This window comes from Acanthochromis polyacanthus, unplaced genomic scaffold, assembly GCF_021347895.1.
Source record: "Acanthochromis polyacanthus isolate Apoly-LR-REF ecotype Palm Island unplaced genomic scaffold, KAUST_Apoly_ChrSc contig39, whole genome shotgun sequence".
Taxonomy (NCBI): Eukaryota; Metazoa; Chordata; class Actinopteri; family Pomacentridae; genus Acanthochromis; species Acanthochromis polyacanthus.
The window spans coordinates 1451-23954 of record NW_026131327.1 but is presented as its reverse complement, the minus strand read 5'-3'; the positions used below and the strand labels follow the sequence as shown (position 1 = coordinate 23954).

The 22504-nt window shown below is 40.8% G+C and overlaps 1 protein-coding gene across 1 annotated transcript; it reads right to left on the bottom strand.

Annotated features, from left to right (window-relative positions):
* Window positions 1–935: 935 nt before the first annotated feature.
* Window positions 936–16114, bottom strand: LOC127532927 (opsin-3-like). The gene is made up of 2 exons (XM_051944831.1): window positions 15261–16114; window positions 936–1198 (listed from the first exon to the last, which is right to left on the bottom strand). The coding sequence occupies exons 1-2, from the start codon at window positions 15625–15627 to the stop codon at window positions 1023–1025; spliced, it is 543 nt and encodes a 180-aa protein (XP_051800791.1). The 5' UTR covers window positions 15628–16114; the 3' UTR covers window positions 936–1022.
* Window positions 16115–22504: the final 6390 nt, after the last annotated feature.

Sequence of the window (22504 nt, the reverse complement as noted above, 5' to 3'; positions counted from 1 at the left end):
TTGAAGACCACGTTTCATAGTTCAGAGCCTTCTCACTCCACAAGACTTCCACAGCACCTCTGTTCACAAACATCAGTGACTTCTATGGAGCCCCCAAATGATGATGGACTTTAATAGTTTGTTTTTGTTTTTTACCTTAAAAGTTGGATGTAATTCAGCTGAATGCCGGCTGTTCACCTGCTGCTCTTAGTGAAAATGAAACACTTTTCTTTTTTTTCCCCATTTTCAAGCCAGCAGTGTTTCGTATTCAAAAGGTAGAGTTTGGGTGAAGAAATTCCGGGTTTTGTCTGCTCTTAACCCTCCTGTTGTCCTCATTTATGGACACTAAAAAATATTGTTTCCTTGTCTGAATAAAAAACAATCAAATAATTTAGAAAAAAAATTCCACAAATTTCTGAAAATTTGCAAAACCTTCAGGAAGAAAATTCCAATAATAATTCAAAGTTTCCCTTAAAAGTTTTATTCAAATAAAAAAAAAAAAAAATTTGGCAAGAAAATTCTTGAAATATTTTCAAAAAATGAGTAAAAATCTTCCAAAAATTCTAAAAATATCTAAAGTGATTCCATATATATCAGTAAAAGTTCTAATATTTTCTTTAAGGACATTCATTAAAAAATCAACCAACATTCAGTGAATTTTGCTGGATTTTGTTTGATTGATGTTGAAGAAACGTTTTTTTTTTAGCATTTCTTTTTTTCCACCAAAGATTTCCAAAAAATGTTGAAAATGTGGACATCAGAAGTTTCACTGTGAAAAAATGTTTTTTCTCCACATTTTCAAACTTTAAAACGGTCAGTTTGACCCGCAGGACAACAGGAGGGTTAACCATCTGACAGAAAAGCATGAGAAACATTACTTTGGAGTGACTCTACCTGTTTGACTGCCCAGAGCAGCCTGGTGTAGCAGTAGATCATCACCAGGACGGGGAGGCCCAGGCAGAACGTGAAGAGGCAAATGATGTAGGCGTGTGACTGGGCAGTGTTAACCGTCCAGGAGACGGAGCAGCTTGTTCCTGCCCCCTCTATGCCATAGCTGCTCCAGCCCAGTAGGGGGGCACTGTCCAGAACAAGGAGTACAGCCAGGAGCCCCCCACAGCCAGAAGGGGCTTGCGGTAGTCAGGCCCACGCTTGTTGTATACAGTCAGAGTGCTGTAGCGGTCGTAGGAGAGGATCACCAGAGAGATCAGCGACACGATCCCTGAGGAGGACAGAGAGGCAGGAAGCCGAGTCATCACCAGTGACATGGATAGATAGATAGATAGATAGATAGATTAAACCTTTATTAATCCCACAGCAGGGAAACATGGAGCACAACGAATCAGAACGTCACAGAGGGCATAAAAAAGATAAAAAGACAGCATTTTAAATACTGTAAGGCAGCTTTTGTGGTTCATTTTTAAAGTTTAACCCTCGTGTCGTCCTGTGGGTCCAACTGACCTGTTTTAAAGAGACACAAGTCCTTTAATTCTGGAAATATTCTTCAGCTGATAGCCCAGAGGTTGTTGTATCCCTTCATTAAAGGAGTGTTGAAAATGCAAACAAGCAGATAGCATAAGGACAGGAAAAAAGCCAAATATAATGTGTTGCCAATGGCAGACTGACACCTGCAATCTACTTTTGGTCCTTCTGGACTATTTCAGTCCTAACCAGTGCCAGTCTTATGGCACTAATGGAAGCATGGGATCACCACAGTTGGTCCCAGTTATCTTGGGAAGCTACTGAAAAACTTTGAAACTTTTTGCCACATAAATTGTCAAAGAATAAACAAACTCAGCTTTCTTCGTAACTGTTTTTCCTCCAAAGACAACTCAGTCACAGTTGGAGATCTGTGACAGTGAATCTCATTTAAAGCCTGTCAGCGAGTCTCAATTAAATCAACTGTAGTCAATCAGGACTTAGATGTTGATGGATAAAGAAATCATCAATTGTCAGCTGATTCCTTCATTTAAAGCACAACTTTATTTGCCACTTCACTTAGTAATTGCTCACTGAGTAATTAATTAAATTTGATTCGTCACTGCCAAATATAAGCACCAATCTGCTGCAACATGTTTCTAAATCTCTACATTCTATGATAAGAAATGAGTCTCTTTTTTTGCTGCAAGTTAAAAGAAACAGCAGGAGTTTGGTTTTTGAAGGTCAGCTGTTCCACACAGACTCCCCATTAATAGTGGAATTATTTCTATCAGAGCCTCTCTGGATGAATTCTACCATCCATCAGAGCTGTCACGACATTTTTATTATGATAAACCCGTCATTAAGCACACATTTATACCTTTGTGTTCTAATTCCGCTACAGACTGGTATTTTTAGCAGTGTAACTAAACCTGGTTCCCTCTAATGTCTGACTGAACGTTACACCCTTGGACGGCTTCATTTCAGAGTCTCAGTAAGCCGTGGCACTGAGCCGGCAAGAACAACACACCTAGGAGCTTAAGCAGCTGAACACATTTCAGCCATCAGGGATTTTATTACTCACATGTGCTCCTAATGCTGTGATTCTGTTTTCAGTGAAAAACAGAATCATTGTGTATCTATTGTGCTTTAGTTCCAAAAACTGTGAAAGTGTCAAAGCATGGAATTCTTTCTCTTCAAGTAACAGCGGTTGTAGTCCTCAGAATATCAGTGTTGATGCTTCAGCAGGGCAGTATGTTATCATCCTGATAATAGGGTCTGTTTAGTGTCTCTGTTTTATAAATTAGCCTGAACAGACCCTAAACTGATGGTTTAGGGGGTTAAAATGTGTTTTGTAGAACATCGGTGCTCCCTCAAACAGCCCTGGTTGTGCACCTGCCTCCTTTTTAAAATCCAATCCTGGCTCTTGGTCTTTCTTCAATTTCACAGGAACATGTGCTGTTAAACCCCAGTAAAACCAGGAAAGACTAGAGACAAACCCTCTCTGCTCGAGCAGCAACAGCCGATCAGTTAATTGATTAGTTGTCAACTAATCAATTAAAGATTAACTATTAAACCAATGATAGTACAGTTAAGAGGAGATTTGTGGAAGGACAGACTGATATTTTTCACCGTTTTCTGACATTTTCTAGACCAAAGAACTAATCGATTAATCAGGAAAACAATTAAAGCATTAATTGACAATGAAAACAATCATTCGTTGCAGCCCGTCTTTGAAGTAGAAACAGAAAGCAATAATCTTGCAGCATCCCATGGTTCAAGATGCCACATATTACCGAGGAATGACGAGTTAAAGGGCAGAAAATGTTGAAGAAAAACAGGTAGATGAAAAACAGAACATTTGAAAACACACTAAAATCACACTCTTCAATTAGATGAAGTGGCGTTAAATTTGGTTCAGATATTCACGGCGCCTAAAAGCTGGAATGATTTTCAGCCGTTTAGTGTTTAATTCAGTCACACAGCTGCTGGTGACTCTCCAGACCCAGTTCCATCGTTTCTGCGTTAACATCACACCAGAGACGTGCTAATTACAAGCTGCAGACTCGTAATTAGCATCTACTTCAACCTCCAAGTTGTAATCACGCTCTGATACATCCAACGTGGCACTTAATAAAACACAGATTCCTGAAAATAGAAGTGATGTGGAAATATCACAGCTGCAGTCTGGTCAAACTGATGCTGTGTTTTCAACGCAGAGTACGTTATTCCTTACGCAGCAGATCCATCACCACAATGCCATGTCATGAACACTCACAAGCCTTTAACGTGGGCTTTTATCCCCAGCTTCAGCATTCAGTACAAACCCTCTATGAGGAAGCAGACAGCACTTTATGAAACCATATTGTTTGGGTGAGGCTCTTGTACCTTATGCTGTCCAATGAACTTTAGTGTTCCGTTGTAGTTCAGAACATTGTGCTTCTACTATTACCCCTTAAATGCACAAAATCCATTACCATGTCCTCCAAGATTCTCTTTCACTACTGTCTGATAGCTTTGACTGTATTTTACTGTGTTTTGCTGGCAGCAGTTTACTAGTGGCTGATTACAACACAGAATATAGACGTGGGAAAATACTGAGAAACTATTGATTTTCAAGATAAGATTCAACTGTACTGTCATTGTCCAGAGTACAACAAGATGCAGCCTTTTCATGTCCCAGCTTGTTGGGAGTCTGGGGTCGGAGTGGCGGGTCAGGAACACTACGGGGCCGTGCAGCAGAAGGCTTTGCTCAGGGGCCCAACAGTGGCGGCTTTCCATGCTGGAGCTCCAACCCCTGACCTTTTGATCTCTAAAGTCTTAACCACGGAGCTTTTCGTGGGATTTTTTGACATTCTTTAAGGGTGGAAAAAGCAGATGAGAAAAAAGTATCTTACTGTATTGTAGAATAAAAAGTTTATCCTCAGAGGTAGATCAGCAGCAAACCGTTAGGACTTAAATTAACCCTCGGGTCGTCCTGTAGGTCATAACTGACGGCTTTAAAATGTGGGGAAAAAATACATTCACAGTGAAACTTCTGATGTCCACATTTTCAACATTTTTAGGAAATCTTTGAACATTTTTTGGTGGAAAAAAAGAAATGCTAAAAATGTTTCTGAAGAATATTCACAAAAAATCAACCAAAATCCAGTGAAATTCACAGGATTTTGGTTGATTTTTATGTGAATGTTCTTAAAGAAAATATCAGAAGTTTTACTGATATACATGGAATCACTTCAGATATTTTTAGGATTGTTTTGGAAGATTTTTACTATTTTTTTTAATATTTACAAGAATTTCTTGCCAAATTTGGGGATTTTTTTAACTAACACTTTTAAGAGAAACTTTAAGGAATTATTGAAATTTTCTTCCTGAAGGTTTTGTAAATTTTCAGAAATTTGTGGAATTTTTTTGCTGAATTTTTTCATTTTTTTTTCAGACAGAAAACAATATTTTTTGGTGCCTGTAAATGAAGACAACAGGAGGGTTAAGCCAATGCTGAAGTGCCAAAAATAGAAGTTCCTCAAATGACCACTTGAGGCCGCCTCTAAAAGTGAGTCAACCTCCATAGAGCCCCATATAAAAATGTCCAACTTCATAGCAGAGAGACATGTGTTTACAGGCTGCTACAAAAAAACTACTGTTGTCTCTAGCTAATTTTCCTGTTCATGATAGTTGTAGCGGTTGTGAATAATTCCATCATTCAAGGGTTTAATTGTATTAAAGCTTAAAGTTATGCATAAATAAGGGAGTGTCCTCTCTGATGATCATGATCTGTCCAGCGCCACTCACATTCCTCCTCTTTTTATTTTTGGAATAGCCAGGAGTTTTCTTAGAACTGCCAAGATGGCTCCAGCTACAGCCGCCACAATGAACTGCTTTCCAGCTCACCTGTGGGGGAAGTCATGGAGGGCACATCCATCTTTAGGTGCAGTCTATTATTTAAAGTGAAGGACACGTAACATACTGTACTCCTGGAATACTTAAAGAGCATACAGAGGATGTTCCATGTTGGTGTAAAGTGTACTTGTAGAAAACAGATTGTCTAGAAAATGCAGTATGAGTGAAAGTTTAGATAAACGCTAGTGGAAAAAAAAAAAAACATCCTAAACCGACTGCTTCCACTCAGTTCCCATCCTTTAACTTCTCTAAGAAACAAGACTGGAGAAAAGAAGTGTTGGAATCTCACTAAGAATAATGGGTTTCAAACATAGCGCCAAGGCCATGGGCAGCATCTGATTTTTCAGCTGTAAATGAGCTGCTTTGCTAAATCTGTTACACAGCTGTGATAATCACATCCACTGACATGCAGCACTAATCACTCATTTAAGTTCTGTGAATGTAATTATACATTAATATGGATTTGATTGAGGAACCATATATAAAATAAAATCTTAATATTGTAGCACTTCAATCCCTTCATTGTTATGGAAAATAATCAAATGTAATATGACTTAGGAAGAGGTTTTTAATTGTTTGTTTCATTATCCTCTAATGTTACGTTGTGTGGACTAATCTCCCCAACGAGTCAGAACAGCTCATTCTGAACATGTTTCTCCTTTCGGTTTGTTTACTGTGAGGCCATCTGTCCTTTATGCACAAACAATGTGGATCCTTCCACTGATCAACCCTTTGTTATTCTCATGTGTCATAGTTTTCCTTAAATGGCTGTCAATGATGGGACTTGTGAGAAAAAACTGATGTTTGTGATCAGATGTTCTTCTCTGGCCAACGCTCAACGTCACGTTCTGATGGAAAAAGCCCAAACATCATGGATGTGCTGCTAAACTCACAAACAGGTGCTGTTTTTCTGCTTTTTAGTGTCACTCTTACTGACTGAACGAAGCAGAAACCCAATTTAGAGACAAGAAGCAATCTATCTGTTGGTCAGACCTTGACTTTATTGGTGTTTTCTGTAAGACTCTGCAACTTTCACGTTTAGAGGCGTAAACGCATAATACCCGTACTCTCCAGCCTTTTAGACGCGTGTTTGATATGACGCACTCCTTGGAAGAGTCTGCAACCGACACAAAGCAAGATGTCAGACCTAAAACATAATACTGATCATCTCGTTACACAAGCTGGGAACCTGGTTCCCACAGAGGATGTTGCTTGACCTAACCCTTGCTGTGAATCACACCCACAATGACACACCCTCCCTGACCTTCTCCAGCAGGCAAAGTCTTCCCAGACACACTGCAAAAACCGCTCAAACAGCTCGAGGAACACGACCAAGAGCCCAAGGCCTCCAAACTGCCCAGATCTCAATCAGACTGAGCATTTGTAAGATGCACCAGAATAATGTAGGATCCTGTTTTAGCAGCTTCAGGGGGATTTACACCATATGAGGCGGGTGGTTGTAATGTTCGGTGCGCTCTGTAGAACTGTCACTTTTCACCCTGTCTCCCCAAAATATTCCTTTACCACTGGACTGTTTTCCCCATTGGCATTCTGAGGAAATGCATTTTCTGCTGGATTCAGTTTGTTTGTGATGTAAGTGAAAGACGTCTTTGCCATTTATTTTGCTGCTGCTTCCTTTCAGCCAACCAATCATACATTAGAATAGACGGGTCGATCTGTAATTGAGGAACTTTCCAAGTCCATTGGGATATATTTGCATACGTCGTTTTTATTAAAGGTAAAGAATAGCTTTTTTTTTTTAATTTCATTGTGATCATGTCTTTACAAATTCCATAATTCACGGTATTAATAAAAAAAAAGACTGGATATCACTAAAATGTCAACTAAATAAACCGTCTGAAATTTAACACCAACCACCTTCTAATGAGCTAAACAATAATAAAATGAGCTGATTCACAAATAGTTTGGGATTGTGTTCTTTATTAAGTTCGAATAATCATGGACAGATATTTCTGTTTTGGCAATATATCAAATTTTATATGGAAAATATCAATTAAATCCATTTCCACTAAGTTCCCCGTTCCAAAACTCCTCTCCAGGAAGTGTGTTAATTCCAGATCACATGACCTGCTCCTCATGATGTCATTTTCCTCCTGAAGAAAAGACTGGAAGACTCCAAGGCTTTCTGAACTTATTACTAGAAGTAGTCAACAGGTTTACTACTAGATCTTAGAAATAACTTACATTTTATTAATTTTATATATAATATTTAGAAGAATCTTTCTCTAAAATGTCATGTGGTGTTTGTTCTAGGCGGTTATGTTGGGTTTTAGGCCTGAAAACAGAAAAATGTGGACTATGATACAAAAAGTCCCTCAGTTATATGTTGACCCATATAACGTCACAATGGAGTAGAAGCTTCAACATATTGTGTAAGGGTCCTTATTTGAACACAAATTATAATATTTTTCTAAACCTAATCATTTAGTTTTTGTGTCTGAGCCAAACTAAACATCAAGTCAAAGTAAATGATCGAAGCTTATGACTATACCTTTCATGTACCTTATGGCTCTGACAAAGACTTTCTCACTACGTCAAAGCAGAAAAAATACTAAATTTCATCCATAACAAGAATTCTGTGTAGTTTGTATCGGATGCAGTTTTGTGAAGGCTTCAAATTTCCATGTTTGTGTGAGATATATATGTGCATATTGCCACCATGGCTTGTTGAAGAATGGTAAATAAACTGGTAAAAAAATGGTGAATTAAAATTAAACTGGCTACAACTGCAGTAAGGGGAGAATTAAAACTGGCATCACAGGCAAGAATTTAAACTGCACCACAAGGTTCAGAACTAGAGATAAAACTGTAGAAGTTAAAGTATTACACAGCAGTGACTCAGCAGAATTCTGTGAGAAATGATCAGGTTGATTATCTGGGTGTCAGAGGGCAGTCTGGCTAATGCCCCTGGTGTTTACTGATAAAGCGGTTAAAAGTGGTTAGGCTGGCTGAAGGCTGTGGGTACTTTGTTATCTGTGAAATGTAACAGAATGTATCTGCTGAGATGTCCTGAGGTAAAATGCAGCCTCTGTCCTCCTGGTGCAGCTGCCCAACTATTATTAGTTTTGGGAAAAACAAGGAGTGCAGACACCATGAGAATAAATGATCTAATGGTGTAAAGGTCATTGACATTTGTCACAAACAAAGAAGGATGGACCTGGGGTGTGGAACCCCAGACCAGAGGAGTATAAATGCCAGGCATTGGAGGCACAGACAGATTTACCCCGGGGTATCTCTGAGTGTTTTGATCCGTACTGCACCGGAATAAATGCTTATTTTGAATCTGAAGACGGCTTCAAGACTCTTCTCTGTTTTTCCTTGGTGAGACTGCTGCAACTCTTATTTTTAACTGAGTATATTTTTCACGATTTGGAACCTAAAATTGAGACAATAGACATAATTTGAGAAGACACGGTATACACTACAGGCTTTGGGGAACTCACTTTTCACTTTTTGTTACGGGATAAAACCTTAATAGATGTTTGTGAAGCTTTATCATTTTTCTCATTAAAACAACATGAATCATAATGTATAAGACAGCAAATGGAAAGTATAGCCAGCTGTCATCACCACAGAATTAAGTTCTGTTTGGCAGCATCTGGCATCAAGAAGGTTCAGTTTTTTTCTGTTCTTTTTTAGTTACAACTTTGTTATGAGCTGCCACAGTTTTGATGAATGATGGCATGAAGCAGCGGTTCACGCCGGATGTCTTAATTAAAGTGACTAAGTTGATGAAAAGCCTTCAGGCATGAATCATACATCAATAACAGCCTAATTTTAGAAATGCATGGAGAAAAAACATGCTGTCAATCTGTGAGACCCCCCATAAGTCATGTTTCAGTAGAGCTGATGTCTTATTAGGAGAAGCTACCAGACCTGACAGAACACACAGAATAAAACCAGAAGCATCCCAGCTCATTCTGCTTCTACATCCTGGTTCTGCCTCCACAGTTGCACAAACGCAGGCATAAAACTAATCCCAAGTGACATAGAAGCTGCTTTAAATGTTGTAATTTGAATGAGGTGTCCTCCTAACACTGTAGTGACTGTAAAGCAGCACTTCAAACTAAATGGCTGACTTTCCCATGAAAACCTGCTCACAGCTGCAGTGGCTAATATTTGTTAACAAAGCACAAATTTAATGTTGCTTACACTTTACAATAACGGACGAACCAAATGTGACCTGAGTACAGTGAGTACAGATTACAAGGGGCATAAAACGTCTCTGAAATTAAATAGCAAACTCTCAAGAACCGTTCTTGGCTTTCCAGAGATTTAGAAGAGGCCAAGACAGCAGGCAGACCTCGGACGGCACTGGAAGATAAAAATCTTATGAAAAAGGAAAGAAGTCAATGAATGTGACACATATGAGTCATCCTTGCTGGTTTCTGGTTATTTATAAAACCAAAGGTAAATGGAGAGAAAAGGTGGCTGTGGAGGAGACGAGATGCCGACACTGAGGCTGTCAAAGACTCAGCAGGACTTTCTCGGTCCTCATCGCTCTCAGGCAGGAGTTTGTTCACATTTTTCCCCCAGTGAAAAATGCACTTTAATCACTGTAAACCTTCCAGTGTTAACCAAATGGCTCCTTTTCTTTCGACCAGATGTGAAAACAACAATCCAAAGGCAATTAAAACTTGGTAGCAAAAAGCAGACAAAACAAAGAAGTAAGTGTAGCGTAGTATGTTTAGTTACAATGTACTGAAAGTTAAAGACGATATAATCATGGAAAACGATGAATATTCTAGCAATAACTGATGTTTTGATGGATGGTGGAGGGGACACACACACACACACACACACAACACACACACACACACACACACACACACACACACACACACACACACACACACACACACACACACACACACACACACACACACACAGCTGGAAGATTGGTGCTTTTTAGAAACCGAGACGGGAGTGCTCAAAACGTAACTGTAAATGTAAAGTACTATAACTTTTAAATATATTAGTAACAGAACAATATCTAGTGAATAATATGCATGAAATGTGTCACTGATAATAAGGGTACGATGTGGAGCAAAAGCTTGAACATGTTGTTCTGTTCTCTGTAAAAGATGACCTAATGATAACTTAATGTCTTCTGGGGTGAAATATGATAACCTGACGTCATGATCTGACCAATAGAAGTTAAAGTCTAATAGTGTCAAAGCTATTGCTCATATAGGCGTGGAAATACGACCAACTCTGACAGCACAAAGACAAAGTTCAGCTCAGTATCTCTGGTTTTCTCAGCGTGTAAATCACTGCTAAGAACTATCCTGGATTTTTGTGGTAATTAAATCCTGCTGCCTCTCGGTGATTCTCTGAAGATCTTTATCGTTTGAACTCGGTCAAGTCTTAAGACTCTGGCCACTGATTTGTGATTATTTTCACTTCATCACAAGCAGCATGCGAAGTGAAACGTGAATAAAACACTACAGAATGGTTGTGCAGTAACAGCATAAAATCCATTACATTACATTAAATAAAAATAAAGCAGAAGGGATGCAAGATAAAAAACACCAACAAACCAAATGAGAGCGGACAAGGCAATCATACAGTTTTATGATCACATACTAAGGAAGATAAAAATCCCGTATTTTATGTTAAATGTGCTCCAGAACTTGGAAGCTTTTATGTGTAATGCGGAAAGCTGAATAGTAAATGGGCTTTCCCTCCGAGTGTTTAATTCTGTCACCAACATTTCTGAACTCTAAATAGGAGAAGTGTTAACCAGTAAACTGTTTCATATATATCAACAGACCACCGTGCCAGTTCTAACTAGATATTCCAGAGGAAGGAAATCAATTACGAGTGTTGACAGCCTTCCAGCTGTTCTCCAGAAACGTGGGGCTTGTTTGTCTACGTTGTTGTAACGTTTTTGTTGCGGCGGGAAAGCCGGGTTGGTAAACAGATTGTTAAGACGTGAAAAGAACCCACTGAAGTCAAGCCTTACGTTGTTTTTTTTCTTTATAACGAGAGCTGAGCTTTGGAGTGCCACCCACTTGCAGCTTCCACATGACATACACACTGAATTCACTCTGAGCGCCACTTAACCTTCTGTGAAAACACATAAACCTGCTCGTATGAATTGATTCTTTGTGCTTCCTTATTTAAAGCTCGCCTTGGGCAGTCCAGGAGGAGCTGATTATCAGTTCCTCCGTTATGTGTGAGTTTGTCCTCCAGCAGTGACCGACTGAAGCAGGCTTTCTGTTGCTACTGCAGTAATTTACTCTGAAGATGATACCTCAAGTTATTTACAATTGTAAAGCATGCAAGAAAATAAAGAGAAACAGACAAAAAACAGCACAGCGCACATAAGTAGAAGCTGATATTTGTCTTCTAATGTTGATCTAATTTTGAAACTAAAAAAAATATATTTATTTGCATTATTTTTTTTGCATTTCATCACTTAATAATTAAAACCATCCAATTATGGCTGCTCCAGTGTTTACATGTGGAGAAATTAGCACAGAATGCAAATCCCTTATCACTTCCATGCAGATGTGCTCAGTAAAGTATTTTTCCTGAGAATAACAAGCAGAAGAGGAGTATTTGCTTGTGTTTAACATTCAGATTGCTCTTCATGCTGTAGCAGCAGTTTGCATAGGGCAAGGCTTTATCTCCTAAAATAAACCAGCTTCTGTCAAATGGGCGAGCATCTTGACACCAGATTCATATAACACACGCAGCGAGCTTCAGCATCGCACCGAGTCAACGCTTGTTTGCAAAAACCGAGAGCCAGTGGCACCATGCAGAAGCCCTGTTGATTTTACACCCTACGAAATACAGCAGCTTTTGTTTCATAAAATGGAGATTCTGCTGCATCAGAATTCCCTTTTTGTTTGTTGCAGCGATGCAAAGAATGTATTAAAGAGATGCAGTGAAACAAAGACGATATTTCAGTCTACGGGTATGGAGAAGTAGGAGGAAGATTCTAATAAGAATTATAATAACCAACAATAAAATAAAAATAGGACAATAATTTAGTTTTGTGCATTCCTTCAGCCAGTCTGAATGTGCAAAGACAAATGATTGGCTGTGAAAATGTGTATTAAGAACCATAAAAGCCACTGAAGCACAAAAAGCACAATCAGAACATTAACGGGCCCGGTACTGTACATGGTCTGAGGATGGGCCTGAATCTGAACGGGAAACTATTTTAGAACAGAGAAAACAACAAAGTTTGGGTGCACTGAGTTTGTTCAACTACAGGAAACTTGTAACCATCAACAACGCAAAAATAACTCCAATTACATCACTTATTTAAACGATAACTTTGCAACAATGAACTAAAACTGGAACGCTTACAGCACAATCACAGTTGGTAATTATCTTACAGGCTTTGGCAACATTATTCGCTCACAGAATAAATTTGTTCGTAAGTCTTTCCGTGGGATTCGTTGGTTTACTCGCAGACTTCAGGGAAGGTATTGCAGCTCCTGGAATAACACTGGGAAAAAGCCAGAACATCAACCAACTAAATCCAGAAAATAGTTTTCTGAATGAGAAATGTAATCCAAGATTAGGCCTGCTAAATGTCTGCATTGTCAGCTCCTATTGTAAAGACATGTAACTGACAGCGAGACAGCTCCAGTGAATCTATATCTGACTGTAATACTCATTGGTTATTTTCAGCGATAAGCTGAGTATAAACAGAAAACTAGGAAACATCAGCATCAATCGATGACCAGTTTGTTCTTATCTCATGCAGAGTTTAAAGGGTGATTAAAGCGTGATCAGAGCATGGGTCGATATATAATGACAGGACCTTTTGTACCATAGTCCACATTTTAGCCGTTTTCAGGCCTAAAACCAACATGGCCGCCTATAACCAAACACCACATGGTATTTTAGAGAAAGATTCTTCTAAATATTATTTATACAACTGATTTCTACAGACATTGTAGTAAACCTGATGACTGCTTTATATGAAATAAGTCAGAAAGCCTTGGAGTCTTCCAGTCTTTTCTTCAGGAGGAAATGACATCATGAGGAGCAGGTCATGTGATCTGGAATTAACACACTTCCTGGAGAGGAGTTTTTGGAACGGGGAACTTAGTGGGAAGGGATTTAATTTCTATATAAAATGTGATATATTGCCATAAAAGAAATATCTGTCATGATTATCTCAACTTACTAAAAGAACACAATCCAAACTATTTGTGAATCAGCTCATTTTATTATTGTTTAGCTCATTAGAAGGTGGTTGGTGTTAAATTCAGATGTTATTCAGTTGATATTTTAGTGATATCCAGTCATTTTGTTTATTAATAAGTGATTTTTTCCATAATAAATAATGATGGAATTTATAAAGACATGATCATAATGATGATAAAAAACTTTTTTTTCACTTTTAATAAAATTGTATGCATCCCATGGACTTCAAAAGTCCCTCAGTTATAGATTGTTCCATCTGATTTGTCGCTCTTGGGGCTGCACAGTGGAATAAGTGGTTAGCACTTTGCTTTGCAGCAAGAAGATCTGCGGTTCAAATCCCGGCCTGGGATCTTTCTGCATGGAGTTTGCATGTTCTCCCTGTGCATGCGTGGGTTTTCTCCGGGTACTCCGGCTTCCTCCCACAGTCCAAAACATGCTGAGGTTAATTGGTTACTCTAAATTGTCTGTAGGTGTGAATGTGAGTATGATTGTGTGTCTGTATATGTAGCCCTGTGACAGACTGGTGACCTGTCCAGGGTGTCCCCTGCCTTCACCCGAGTCAGCTGGGATAGACTCCAGCACCCCCCATGACCCTAGTGAGGATAAAGCGGTGTATAGAGGATGGATGGGTGGATTTGTCGCTCTAATCAGAACACATTCAGGTGGAAGACGTGAAGAGATCTGACAACATAATTAAAGATTTCTTTTTTTCCCCCCTGTGACAAACACTAAAATTCAGTCCAGCGTGTATGAAAAATATGAAACCTGCCCAAAGGGGTTAATTCACACAAGCTTTCGCTCGGCTATTAAAGGAAAAAGAAATCTCCTGATGTTTCTTAAGGGGTCTGGGAGAGGTCACAAACACTGATGTAGTAATGAACAAGTCTGACAGCAGTCCTTGTTCTGTGGAGAGAGAGAAGGTCAGAGTGAGGAGTGGAGCTCCACCAATCCAGCCGCCCATGTTGTCCATGACAGATGGGCGTGGCCTGATGCAGCACAGAAATGACCGCTGTAGGTTTGGTGGTATTTAGACCCAGTGTGACTGTTACACACTCTGTCCACCACAGGGCACTGATAAGTAGACTTTTTAGCTATAAAATGACCGGCCTCGTGTGGGTCACATCACAGCTCTTATAAAAACATACAAGGAAGTCCACAGAGGGGGCATTTTATTGTGTATCCATGGTAGCTGAGCTGTCATTTCACATGCACTAATTAGCCACATGAAAGCAGTGACACCCAGCAGAAAACCTGTCAGAAACCTTCTGCAGGTGAGCAAACTTTACATAACAAATGATGTGAAGCGAGACTTAGATGTGCTTTAAAAAAATTATCTGGAAATATCATTAATGAATCCCCTTTAGTCACCTCAGTCACTAATGTGCCACAAAAACACAAGACTGTAGAGATTTGACCTCGTATTTATGCTTTCCACTCAATATCTCAGGCTGAATGTGCAGCAGAGACTCATTCTGTCTAGAAAGTGTTAAGAAATAAAGAAAATTCTGGATTTTGGTCATTAAAAGTGCAAAACTCAGGCACACAATCCAGATCCAAAAAAGTATTTTAGTCTTTTTAAGTCATATTTTTTTATAGGACAGTGGAGAGAGAGGAAAGGTGGATAAAGAGAGGGGGAACGTAGTAAATGGCCACGAGATGGATTGGAACCCGTGACCGCTGCGTCCAGACTACAGTCCTTCAGCCAGCTGAGCTATGTTAGCGCCATTCATAACATGAGCTAGGCGTTAAAAAAAAAAAACTCCAAATGGACTTACCGAAGCAGGAGTTGATGAAGCCGTACCAGCTGCAGCCGCTGCGCCCCAGCAGCCACTTCCCGCGGATGCTGGAGGCGAAACTGAGCGTGGTTCCGAACAAACAGACCAGCATGTCACTGACGCTGATGTTCAGCAGCAGCATGTTGACCGGCGTGCGCAGCTTTTTGAATTTGCAAAAGAGAAGCAGAACGACGAAGTTGTTGAGAAAGCCAAAAGTCATGATGAAGCCCAGCACCACCGACAGCACGATGAAGCCCGTCGGGGAGAGCTTGGCTGTGCCCGCCGGCGCGTCCACCAGCTCCCGGTCATCGCTCAGGTTGAAGCTGTAATTGAGACCAGCCTGACCAGAAAACATCCTGCGGTCCATTCATCTGAGTCGATCTTCACTCCAGAGCCGCTGGCCGCCTCATTGCTCACCTGGAAAGTTTCTGAATACAGCAGCTTTCTTTCAGTTTTTCTTTTCTCCCGCATTCACATCGTCCTCACTTTCCTCCACTGACTCTGAGAGCAACTAGCTGCTAACACGGTCTTAGAAAACTGACACAAAAGGCTGGAAACGCTCAGTGGTGCCATAAAGCGCCACCTGTTACCTTTTACGCATCGCCTCCTCCGTATTCACCGCCTCAAAGCGCGCACCGGCTCCTCTCCGTGCGCTCTGGCTAAACTGGCACAATTCATCCAAGCTGATTAGCCCCTCCACCTGTCTTTGTGACTGTTTGCTGGATGTTTGGAGGAACTCTGGTACCTTCAGGTCACCACTTCGGGGTTGACTGTAATCCGTGCTGGCCGTGGAGAGTCGTGCGGGATGAGCGCTGTTGTGTAAGCGCTGCGATGCTGCCGTTTTAAAGGCAGGGCGGCTCTGACGTCACGAGGAGCGGGGATGTTTGGGGCTACAGGGGAGGCGTGTGCGTGCTCTTGCAGATATATTTTTTTCTAAAGTGCTGGTTTAAATTTAGAAGCATGGCAGGCAGAGCTGACATGGACAGGTTCTGGTGAATATTATACACTAATGAGTTCAGAATGTGTGGCAGCACAGTGCAGAAATAAAAAACAAACCCTCCTGAAAATCAGGTTTGTTGCGTTTTTTCACCTTATTATCATGTCCTTGTGGAGTTTTTATAGCCTAAAAGTCCTACTGACATTACAGTGCACTGATGACAAACAGTTTTGTGGTTTTACACAAAATAAACCTCAGAAAGTGATCCTGTCAGCTGGCAGGGTGGGCCTTTCTGTAGCTCTGACCCTCCTCAGATTGGTTTCTGGTTCTGACATGTATGGCTGAATTACTGCAGTATTGCAACACCACATTGTGCAGTGTATGGAGGCTGTGAGCAGGGTAACAGGTGAGCAGTGTGCTTGAGCTGCAGTGAATCAGTAAAGGAGAAGTATGGACCTAATAGATATGCATGTTCTAAATCAGAGGTGTCCAACGTATGGCCATGGGCCAAAGCTGGCCATCCAGAGGGTCCAACCTGACCCACAGGATGACTTTGCAAAGTGTAAAAGATACAGAGATGACATAAGTGCAATGCTTCAGTGAAAATATCTTAAACTTGTCGCCTGCATTGCCACAACTTTTCTGTATAAACTGTATACATGTAAAAGGCAGGGGGAAATAGTTCTGATCTAGTTTGTTTGGTGTGTCACTTCAGGTGGTCAGGATCACTACACAGATGTGGAAATGAATGTAAATTTAAAACAAGAAAAGCACTGAGATAGTGCAGTACTCCAGCAAGGCTGTTCATTCCCCTGTATGGCATTGTCAGAAATGCAGCATATTTTTGTATTAGTGCAGTGTTTTTTATTAGTTATTGATGATCTAAAATCACAGCAACATAGAATGTGTCCATTTAATATAGATGTACACACAAATGAAATGACCATGCTCTGAGCACAGGTGTGTGTTCTGCATGTGTATGTTCTGTATTTATACCGGATCACATGACCTACATATGTAACGGGAGGCAGGAATTGATGGGACTCAGAAACACCCCCACAGTTTAATCAGCTGTTCCTTGGATCATTTCTGATGGATAAGTCCTGATAAGTCCTCAGAGGTGGATTTGTAGTAGGATCACAATCAGCTGATGTAGTGTTCACTGGTTGTCATGGTTACAGTGACGCTGGGCCACTATCTAACAATGATACAGAAATCTTTAACTAATCCGTGGATCCAGACTATAAGCTGCATCTCTGCCAGAATCTAATCACTTGGTCCTTGTGTCATTTCTGACCTTTAATGGAAATTTCATCCAAATCCGTTGGTCTGTTTTTGAGTGATGTTGCTGACAGACAAAGAGACTAACATACACCGACCGTAACATAACTCTGCCTACTTGTCTGAGTAACAATTCCTAGATCTTGAGAAATGTTTTGATCATAAAGTAAAATACGACATCATTCAGTTCCAGATAGCTGTGACTCAATGTTTGTACCTCTGTAGACACTCCGTGGTCTCTCAGTGCTAATGCATGTGTATAAATGATAAACAGAGGCATAATATTAACATTGAACTTATTTTTCTTAAGAAATTTCAATTTGTTCAGTGTTTTGCAAAAAGGTAGTAATTAAATATGAACATTTTCAGAATGTACTTATACCTTTTTTTTGCACTAAAACAGGGAAAAATGTGGAGTTGTGGTTATTATGTTGTGATTTTCCTGCTCTGGCCCACTGGAGGTCAAACTGTGCTGAATGTGGCTGCTGAACTGAAATGAGTTTGACGCTCCTGTTCTAAAGGATGTGTAGTATCTGATCGGAGATGCATGTTGGGATATATGATGCTCATTAGAATAGATGTGGTTTTTGCTGAAGGAGGTCATCTCTGTGATTAGATTGGGGATCATTATGTCCAGGAAATGTTAATTGTTCTTTGGGGCTCGAATGACTCTTTGGGTGTCTTAATGATGGGGGGTTGATCTGTAGGGTCTTGTTCCATGACCAGATGTCTTTTAATTAGGAAACATATGTTGTGACCTCATACTTTTCCAAAACACATAAATATGATCTCAGATTGCTGTTAGGGGAGATTCATTTGGCCGGATTCTCCCAGACAGTCTCTCTGTCTGATCGATGCTGTTCTTCCTTATAATAAACTTATTATTAAGCTAGTCAGTGTCAACGGACGTTTCTCCTTCACCTGTACATCACGGACATCAGAGAAACTACGACAGAAGGAACAGTGTAGAGTAACTTCTAAGCCTTTTAACGCCAGAAAGAGATTCTACCAGAGGGGCATTTTAATAAGGTTTCACCTGTAAATGTCTGTTGTAGCTGGATTTGAACACGGACATTTAATGGCCAAAGGTGTAGCTGCTGAGCAAATTATGTGTCATGTCTTTAAAGGGCTTCATTTGATAAACAGTGACACATACTCCATTTAAAAAGTGTAGAACACTTTCATTGTAGGAAAACTGTATCGCTCTTAAATGTCAAATTGCAGACTTCACATTTGTCCGTTTATAAACGTGTTCCGCTGCTGCACTCGTCTCAGACTTCAGATCAGCTCAAACCTACATCCAATCCATTTCAACACAAAGGGCTTCACTGACTTTTTTCAATCAACAGTATCACTAAAGCATCTCAGTCTGATTTGTCAGACAGTAAACAACAGCAGTAGTTTGAATAGTCCTATATAGCATTAAGATTAATAATTAAATACGGTATAAACAGCATGTTCTTTGCATGTGTGGGACCATGTGTATCGAGTCTACGTCATTCACAGTGCCTCAGATGGGGACATGTTGATACTAATTAGACGGCTAAAAAATGCCCCCTCTCCTTTTCCAATGAGTATTTTTAATTTTTGAGAGGTTTCAGCCTGTCAGCCTGACAACACTGACCAGACATGACAACAAATAGAGCCTATTAAAAGTCTTCACCCCCTTTGGCAGTTTTTCTCTTTTACTGCTTTTCAACACTGAATCAAGGTCAGTGTAATAATATCAATAGTCACTAATATGATGACTTTACAGCCCTCTTCATGTCCAGTGATAAATGCTCTGTTGGATTGACCTCTTGGCTCTGACTTTGCCTCTGCAGAACATTGACCTTGTTGTCCTTAAATCCTGTCTGTGAAACTCTGGCTGCCTTCTTCAGGCCGTTGTCTTGTGGGGAAACAATGTTCTCCAAAGTTCCATTTCCCTTGCAGACTGCATCAGGTCGTCCTCCAAATACTTTGCTGCATTCATGTGACCCTTTACAAATCTTCCAGGGCCTGCTGCCAAGAAGCATCCCAGTACCATGATGCTGCCACCACCATGCTTCACACCATGATGCTGCCTCCACCATGCTTCACATCATGATGCTGCCACCGCCGTGCTTCACATCATGATGCTGCCACCGCCGTGCTTCACATCATGATGCTGCCACCGCCGTGCTTCACATCATGATGCTGCCTCCGCCGTGCTTCACATCATGATGCTGCCTCCACCGTGCTTCACATCATGATGCTGCCACCGCCGTGCTTCACATCATGATGCTGCCACCGCCGTGCTTCACATCATGATGCTGCCACCGCCGTGCTTCACACCATGATGCTGCCACCGCCGTGCTTCACATCATGATGCTGCCTCCACCATGCTTCACATCATGATGCTGCCTCCACCGTGCTTCACATCATGATGCTGCCACCGCCGTGCTTCACATCATGATGCTGCCTCCACCGTGCTTCACATCATGATGCTGCCTCCGCCGTGCTTCACATCATGATGCTGCCACCGCCGTGCTTCACATCATGATGCTGCCTCCACCGTGCTTCACATCATGATGCTGCCTCCACCGTGCTTCACATCATGATGCTGCCTCCACCGTGCTTCACATCATGATGCTGCCTCCACCATGCTTCACACCATGATGCTGCCTCCACCATGCTTCACATCATGATGCTGCCTCCACCGTGCTTCACATCATGATGCTGCCACCACCGTGCTTCACATCATGATGCTGCCACCACCATGCTTCACATCATGATGCTGCCACCACCGTGCTTCATAATGATGCTGCCACCACCGTGCTTCACATCATGATGCTGCCACCACCGTGCTTCACATCATGATGCTGCCACCACCATGCTTCATAATGATGCTGCCACCACCATGCTTCATAATGATGCTGCCACCACCGTGCTTCATGTTGGCCATGGTGTGTTTGTGATGACATGTATTAAGATGCAATGCAACCTCTTTTCAACAGTGACTCTTTCTTGTGGTGAAGAACACACACCAGTTGCCGTTTGCATATTATCTGCCACTGCATCCGCTGAAGTTTGCAGCTCCTTCTGAAAAGCCATAGGTGTGTCTTTCAGTTTTTTGAAGATGTCCTGCTCTAGGAGGATTTTTGCTCCATATTCCTTCCCTTTCTTAATGGTGGGTTTAACTGCACTCCAGGGGATGTTTGGTGGTTTGGAATTTCTCTTGCATCTACTCCCTGACCTATGCTGTCTGAAAAGCCTTTTACAGAGCTGCTTGGAGTGTTCTAACGTCTTTAGGGTTTAGTTCTATCCAGGTGTAGTGATTCACCAGGGACTGAACCTTCCAGATAGAGGGTCCTTATGTTATGCTTTGGGCACATTCACTCCTTTCAGATGGTCTCCATTGTGTGATGTCTGGCCTGATGTGCTGCACCTTTGGTCAGTTAGGTGAGTCACTTTAAAGGAGGCGAATACTTTATACAGCCATTTATTTGACATTTTTATATTTTAAATAAATGACATTCCTTTGTAGAAATCGGATTTTACTTCAATGATAAATTCTTTTCAGAAAGCCAAAGTAATTTGACCGTGACAAATGTTGAAAAGCAACGAAAGTGGAAACTTCTACATGAATCATTTTTAAAAGGCGCTGTATTCTGTTTTTCAAGGTGGGCATGATTTTTGTCTTTCTTTTCAAACTGCCTACGTGTGGTCACTTAGCCTTCACTTGATTACAGTCTGACCATGCCTTTTGCTTCTTAAAATGGAGAGCTCTTCTGTCAGTTCATGATCTGTTTTTCAGGCATCTAATCTGTTTCAGCTTTTAGTGTCTTTGTTCCTACTTTACAAAGGATTCATTAACATAGTGTTGTAACTTCATTTATGATTGGTGTTAAAGCAGCAGTACTGTTGTTAGATTGATCAGAGAGAGAGAGGACTGAGTCTCAGCAGGATTTGCCCAGTTCTTACTTTTCTCCTACTTTCAGATGTTTCTGTGATTCTTGTTTAGAAGCAGACTGAAAACAAGGTTAACAAGGTCAACAGAAAAACAGAGATTTTATTCACTGATCCATTCAAACAGCAAATTCATTCATACACACTTTTTCTGCTGCACCTGGAAAATGATGGCCTCCTTTATGGACGATTGGACAAACACTGGCTGTAGACTGGAGGTAGTTGCTCACCCCTGTCCTGAGCCTGCAAATCACTGCCTTTCTAATGCATCTGCAGCCATTTCACTGGTGTCATAGTCATGTTTTTACTTTCCTTTTTAAAGATTTGTCGTTATACATTTAATTGTGAAACACATTTTTGTGATTAAAAGTTGTTCCAGTTGACTGACACGTGAATCTCACAGAATCAGTACATTAGTGGCCCTAATGAGTCACTGCCGGCTTTATATTCTACTGTATGAGATGTATTTATGTGGCTGTAAAACTGAACAAACTATGATCCTGGCAGTTATCTCCGAGTCTCTTGACGTCAACAAAGCAGAAATATCTCTTCTCCTGCAGACCACCTGTGTGTGTTCTCACGTCACTCACGGTGCTTTTAATGTTATCGCAGATATGCTGATGTTGAACGGGTAATGCAGTCTTTTTTTAGAAAAAAACATGAAAATTGTTAATGAAGATGGTTCACACCGTAATAACAGAGCGCATGAAAGTGCCTCTACAGAGTGAATATATTGGTAGAAGGATGCAGAGTTTCCCACTGCCAGGCAGGAGGCCTTGAGGAAGACCAAAGAGGAGGTTTATGGATGTGGTTAAAGAGGACATGAAGGTAGTTGGTGTGAGAGAAGAGGATGCAGCAGACAGGGTTAGATGGAGGCAATTGATTCACTGTGGAGACCCCTGAAGGGAAAAGCTGAAAGGAAAAGAAGAAGATGAAGTGCCTCTACATAACAAGATGGACCTCAGGATCAGTGAACAAATGTCTAATCAAGTCAAAATGGTTGTTAAAAAATAAACAAACATGTTTGGTTTTGTTTGGACTGAACCCAGCAGATTTCTGCACAAAGTTTACTGCCATGCGGTTTATTTTAGCAGATTGT